Source organism: Vigna unguiculata, chromosome 6 (assembly GCF_004118075.2).
Source record: "Vigna unguiculata cultivar IT97K-499-35 chromosome 6, ASM411807v1, whole genome shotgun sequence".
In the NCBI taxonomy this organism is placed as follows: domain Eukaryota; kingdom Viridiplantae; phylum Streptophyta; class Magnoliopsida; order Fabales; family Fabaceae; genus Vigna; species Vigna unguiculata.
In genome coordinates, this window is record NC_040284.1 from 14818338 (window position 1) to 14825777 (window position 7440).

The 7440-nt window shown below is 30.9% G+C and overlaps 1 protein-coding gene across 1 annotated transcript; it reads right to left on the minus strand.

Moving 5' to 3' along the window:
• Nucleotides 1-2493: 2493 nt before the first annotated feature.
• On the minus strand, nt 2494-5691 carry LOC114187694 (rosmarinate synthase-like). The gene is made up of 2 exons (XM_028076007.1): nt 5225-5691; nt 2494-3553 (listed from the first exon to the last, which is right to left on the minus strand). The coding sequence occupies exons 1-2, from the start codon at nt 5675-5677 to the stop codon at nt 2594-2596; spliced, it is 1413 nt and encodes a 470-aa protein (XP_027931808.1). The 5' UTR covers nt 5678-5691; the 3' UTR covers nt 2494-2593.
• Between the last annotated feature and the right edge of the window lie 1749 nt (nt 5692-7440).

Consider the following 7440-nt stretch of genomic DNA (forward strand, 5'->3'; position numbering starts at 1 on the left):
ATTCCTTGGTCAATAGATTCAATAAAAATATTCATTCTTACTTTCTAAAATTGGTAATTAACATGGCTAAAGGCTAAATATAGGAGTTTATGAATAGAGACACCTTCAATAAAATGGAACTTGTTCTCAACCATTTTGAAAAAGAGTAAAGATCTAATTATTAAATAGTTTTACGAGAATCAACTTTGATACAAATTATTGGGGGATAAATTGAACCCAATTTGATGTTTTTAGAAAAACTTTCGAAAACAATTTTTGTTGATCTCATCTTTACCAAGAATGGCATAAACCTGTCATTCAATAAACTAAAATTAGCTAATAGTTGATTAAAAAAATGAATATGATTATGATATCAATCTAGATTTCATCGATAGATCAGAACAATATTTTTGCCAAAGCTTTTTATTTCAGAGAATTAATTTAATTATTGAATTACTTAGATCAACATTAAAATAATATTTAAGAACAAATCAAAATGAATTAAAGATAACAAGGAAAACAAGACAAAATTTATACATGTTCACTCTTTCGAGCTACATCCATATATTATTGTTTTGTAATCTAACAAAGTGTTCCCTAATTCAAATATTACATTATTTATTGTTTCGGGGGTAGGGGCCAAGAGCCTGCTAAAGAACCTCTTCAAGCTTACTTCACTTCTCCCTACAACGGTAACTTCTTCTCCAAGAAAATCTGCTCCTTCGCTCGATCGGCTGGGATGACGATCGGGGTACCTGTCTAAAGGACTCCGATGCTTAAGTCAGTAATGAACCGATCGGTGTATCAGTGTAACTGTTGTAATAAATGCGAATTAAAGATCATCACCAACCTACCTTTGGGCCCTATTTATAGTTTTCGGTGTGGGCCTGTGATTAGGGTTCCTTAATTACGGCCCAATGATCCTTTAATCAAGATTACTGACTCGCTTTATCGTTAATTAACTCGACTGACTGATGGTTTGACCGATGGCCGCTTGACTGGATTAGTTATCCCCTGTTTTTAACAAGTGAATGATTCATGTATGGCTGATCGACCGATGGACGTATGTAAAGGACTATGCGGTTCTAGAGATTGGTCGACCGATCGACCCGATGGTTGATCGAATGATTGTCCTTTATTAGGTTAAGGTGTTGTTCGTGTGGGGCTGATCGACCGATGGGCCTGAATGTGGGTGGCTTGCGAACCCCGATCAACCAATTGCTTCCGATGATGTAGTGACTTATTTGCTTAACCGTTTGACCGATGGTCCTATAGTTTGTTCACTAGGTCGTTCGACCGATAGTCTTTTAACGATGCTATGTGGTTTGTTTGTAGAACCGATTGACCGATGGTCCTACGCAATTTATTTATCAAGTCGTTTGACCGATTGCTATTTTTCCAACCTTGGCCGATGGGCCTGAGAATTGGCTTTGGCCGATTGACCGATGGGACATACAGTACATTTATCAACGATCAATACAAAATGATTGACACACATTTCTTGAATCCTACAAAGAGATAACTACAACACGGAATACCCTATTGCATACCGAAAAAGTCTTTTCCGAAATATTCATGAAGTACAAGAACAAAGTAGGAACAACTACACCTCATGATAGGCAAGCCTCGCTTATCACACGACACTCTCCCTCAAGATTTCCAAGATTTCCAAAATTCAAAACCAATATCTTCGCAAGAGTTGAAAGATCCTTTTGTTTTCATAGAACAATACAAATTCAGCTTTAAGAACATGTTTTTCAAATGTGTATAAAATCACTATTTTTTACATAGAGTTGAATGTTGTTTTATAAATATCCTCTGATATGTTTAACCAATAAAACTTAACTAACAATCAATTTATTTCACTTAATTAATCAAATAAGCTAATTAACAGTTCTTTTTAGTCGATTAAATTGTTTGTAGAATATATCCTTGAAAACTAAAATATTTTAATTTGTTAAAACTTCATTTTAACGTACTAAAATATCAACCAAAAATCAGAGTTGATAATCAAGATATTTGAATGAATCAAACGTACTAAAACATCAACCAAAAATCAGACTTGATAATCAACATATTTGAATGAATCCAAAGTTGGACTGAACAATTGAAATATTGTTATAGAACATTTTAACAAATTAGATTTTACTTTTAGTTCATTAAATTATACTCTATTAATGTGATGCCTCAATTATTGGGATTGAGACTGTAATTTTATAAGAAAAATATACTATTTCCCATGTTAATGAGAAATTAAAGGGAGATCATGTTAATTATTCAACTTATGATAAATAATTGCATTATCTAGTTAGAGACACTATCTTCTTCTACCGAACTTTGAAACATGTAAAAAGTCAGGTGGAGCTTAACCAGAGACATATCAAGTGGGTTTGAGTAGGTTGAAAGTACAAACAAGAAAAAATCAACATAGCAGCTGATGCAGTTTCAAAGAAATATACTGTGCTTTGGTTGAAACTAATTTTTTTTGACTTTAACTTATTAAGGAATTCTATGAAATTGATAATGACTAGCTTGACCAGTCACCTAATATAATTTTTGTTACAATGGCGGGTTAAACAAAGACATAAGAGTTGATTAACAACCATGTCAAAGATTATTGGTTAAGGTAATCCCAAGTTAAGGGCTTAAACACATGAGCAGCTTCAGTCTCCATGATTTCCAAGTGCTTCTTTGCAAGGTGCATGTAAACAACCCAATCACCATTCCCCAGAGGACTTGGCATTGGCATAACATAACCAGCTTCACCACCCCAAGGAAAATGGTACGATGCAAACACCGCTTTCCCCCACCCAAAATCCACCTTCTCCACCGGAAACCTCTGACCGGACGACACCACAAAGGCCGGTCCCTCGTCGGCACGGTTACAGTAAATTCTGGACACTCCAGGAATCGGCCTCTTAGCCTCCACCCAATCAATTAGTCCTAAGAAGTGCTCCTCCGTGGCCGCCGCCGCCAAAAACTCGTGAACAGCCTCCACCACATACCCTAACGGCTCCTTCACCAACTGCTCCACCAGTTTAACTCCAAAGGGTATGGAAAGCACGTTCCCAAAGTAACACTCCATCATTGCTTCGCTCTCTTTGTCACCGTTGCCCAGTCTCTTCCTTCCATCAATCACAATGCCCATTTTGGCAGTAGCCCTTTTACTGTATGTGTCTCTTGAAGCTGCATGCGCAACCATCTTCCATAAGAACGCACAGAAACACTCCAGCTTCGTGCGCGTGGCGGCGAGGGACTGCATGTGGCGGAGCTGCTCCGCCGTGACGTAGTATATGCGGCTGAGGAGAGCGGTGGCGTCGGTGGCGGGAGGTGGAGGAAGGTCGGAGATTGAGGTGTACATGTGGTGCTGAGAAGGGCGGATGAAACCTGGACGGCGAGGGCTGAGGAGAGAGCGGCGGAAACATGGGTGGCCGGAAGTGGCGGCGAGAATGGTGGTGTTGGGGTTGGCCATGGCAGCCCATGAAACAAGAAACATGTTTGTTGAATATGCATCTGCTATGCGATGATCAAATGTGCATGCCACTATTATTCCTCCACACTTCAGTACAGTTGCCTGAAATGGAGACATTGAAATATCTTAGCTTCAACAAATATATTAAGGAAAATAATTTTTTAATAACTAAATTTTCACAATTTTATCTTAGAACCATTTTTCATTTCCTAATATTTTATATTTTTAAACCAATTAGTTTGAATGAATTCAATCATAATTGTAATAACTTTTAAAAAATAATTTAAAAATAAAATTATCAAACTTTAAAGTAAGTAATTGTGTACTATGTTTGAAAAACATTGTCACAGGTTTGAGTTGATAGTTTGGGTGATATATCACATCATATTCGGTGCTTTTAATGCTTATTCGATGTATTTGACTTTACAGTTGTAAAGAAAGATTCAATATCTTATAACGTTGTTTTCACATCTGAAAAGGTAGGGGAGGGGACAAAAAAAAGAAAATAGAATTTATATTACGACAATGACATGCTGCTAATAGATTAAAAAACATAAGAACTTACATACTGTTGACTATTATTAGTGGAGCAATGATATTTTCACATATTATATTTATTTGGCAATTTATCGGAAGGGTCAAATTAATTATGAAAGAGTAAATTTTTGTCCTCTAAAAGGAAAGAAAAAGCGAAAAACAGTAAAAGATAATAATAAATGAGTGTAAAATATTTTTATGTGTGTAAATATTATTACTTATAAGTTTATTATTGGTTTAATCACTTCTTTATTTTCGTTAAAAAATTTGTCCTCAAGTTTTAAGTCCTCCAAATTGATCCTACTTTTAAAAAATTTGTTCTAATTTGATTTTTTTGTTAGGATATTATTTACGACGTTAAATGTGTTAAATGTGTGTTAAGTTTTTTTTTAACTTTTTTTATATTTTTTAAAAAAACAACTGACATATGTCAAATTAGGATTTTGTCATTTGTTAGTCTGTGATTTTTTTTATTTTTTTAAAATATGTTTTTTAATTAAAAAAATGGTCACGTGTCAAAATATGGTTCTGTCATGTGTCAATCGTTTATGTGAACAATCTTTATTTGATCATTGTTTTTATTATTTTGTCTCAATTTAATTCTATTTTCTTTTTAAAATAGAGTAATTTTCTTTCTACCAAATTAAGATCAAGTTTAACTTTTATATAAATCTTATAATTATATTTTTATAATAATAGATATTTTAACTAAATTAAGTTTATTTAAATTTAAATTTTACATCGAACTTTATTTAAAATTGTTTTAATAATTTCTAGACAACTTTATAAATTCAAATATAAAATTTTCCAACAATTTTATAACAATTACAAACAACTCTTATAAAACTATTTTAAAATTTTATATTTGAATTTATAAAATTGTTTAAAAATTATTAAAATATTTTTTTTAAACAAAATTCAATATAAAATTTAAATTTAAATAAATTTAATTTAGTTAAAAAAATTTATTATAATAAAAATATCATTATAATATTTATATAAAATTTAGGTAGGTCTCAATTTGGTAGGATAAAATTACTCCGATTTACAGTGTGTGATTATTCACTATAGTGTTTGACGGCTTCTGGTCATTAAAACTGATTATGAATAAGATATTTTATTATAATGATATAATTAAATACAATCTTTATCTTGTAAAACAATTTTGCAGAGTTAGAATTAAGTTTAAACTCTGCTTTCCGATTTGAAATTCCTGAAATAACTAAAATCTAGTACCTGGACAGCAAGTACACAAGCATTTTTCTTCTTTGGAACAAACTTGCCTTCGATAGATTGATCAGGGTTGTAAAAGTTCAGGTTTTTGAGTTCCACATCTGCCTCAGCTTCAAGAAAATCAACACCACGATTGTTACAGAGAACTTCAGGTTCACCCATGCTGTTGAGCACCACTTCACCAGCAAACACGTAATAAGAGATTAGGGTTTGTGCCAAGGCCTTCTTCAGAGACCCCACCATGGTTCCAAAGGTGATTTTGTGGGTGGCACAATCTTCCATGGTTGTGGATGTGAGAATAGGGTTGTTGTAGCAAAAGAAAACTCCTACATCCAATGGAGGTAGAAGGAGGTCAAGGTTGGAGAGTGGAAGCCAATGTTCCTGCATTGGTAACACTGCTGCCACCACCTCTTCATTGGTCACACTCACAGAAAAATCTCCGTTTTCGTCACACATTTCTTTTTTTGATGAAGGCCTGGTGGTGAAGTAGTTCGTTGAAGCCGTGCATTTTATATGCACCATAAAGTGGAGATATTTTCTCATTCAAGTTGGTATTTTAGGATAAGATATGATTGGTGACATATAGTTCTATAAGTCTTGTGTAGTTCCGCACACATTTTACTATATTAACATGTGAAGGCTAGTTGGTGGGTCAATAGTTTTATGAGGTCCTACATTTATGCACATCGTAATGCATATAGTTAAGAGTTGAAATTAAAGGATCACATGTATATATAAGTCTTATAAGGTTGCTCATGAGACTTATCATACTTGCTGCGAAAATCCTTCAAAATACTTTTCTAATAATGAGTTTAACTAACGCTTAATGGGAACACTAGATCAATCATTATAGAAAAGATTCCAATGCTTCATTTAGATGTTGATTTTTTTATGAAATAATTTGAGCTAGTAAAAAACTATGTTGTTTAAATCGGTATGTAATTCCAAGATTTGGATTTCATGAGTACACAATTATGGAATCCATAGAATAATTATTAACATTGAGCATTAGTAGGTCAAATGTTTGAATGGTATGTATGAAATTTCAAATTTGATTTTGAGTACCTTATATTTTAGGATAATATATTATAATAATTAAATTTTGATAATTTTTTTTATAATCTTAAGATATATTTTAAATAGATTTAAAATATAAAAAAATAAAAAAATAAAAAGTCACTTAAAAAATAATAACTTATATTATAAAATAAAGTTATCAATGTTACAGAATAATTTTCATATTTTTTATATATGAAAAACTATGATTAAGTATATAATCACTGGACAAAACCTCTTCATTTTCTTCCTCAAATTGCGTGTATGCTTTTAGTACAGAAGAGTAGGTAGGATCTGATTTGAGGTCTAACACAATTTACTTATCTTCAATTAATAATTTTGACATTGTCAATGCATAAATATCATTTTCACAAAAAAAAAAACAGTAAATATCAACTAATTTAAAAAATAAAAAAAATTAGGACTAATTTGGATACTATTTATAAACTAAAATTTAATATATAAAATAACTTTAATACAAATAAACATTTATAATTTAATTAAAAATTAATTTTTTAGTGATTAGTAACCGTAAAAAATTATTTATTTAGAGATAATTTCTTTAATGATTGAAAAGGATTTATTATTATTATTATTATTATTAATCTATTTTAGAAACTAATTTTTGATCAATAAAAATATTAAAATTAGAAACTGATGTTTTGGTTTCTAATTATATATTATTAGAGACATAATTGTTAGTATTTAAATTTAGAGACTAATTTTCAATTAACTAAATTTCATAAAATTATAAACTAAATTTTGTTTGTTTGCTTATATTATAAATTGCAGGCTTATTATAAATTAATTTAGTGACTATATTATATAAAACTAGTTTAGTGACTAAATATATAAAAAAATACCACTAAATTCATCTCTAAATAGGTTATTATTTTAACAAATATTACTACTATTATTATTTTAATATTATTCATAACTTTAAAATATTTTCTAATAATTTTAAACTAATAATTTAAAATATTTTAAACTGATTATGATTTACGGTTAGGTATTTTTTTGAATTTCTGTTTAATTTAGAAAATAAAAAATCTCAAACTCTTCAACTTGTACTTTGATCCAAAGCATTACAAAAGTTTTAGTTTTGATCCTTTAGAATTCTCAAACGTTTCTTCTAATTTGACGCTTTGCAAGCGTTCTTCGTA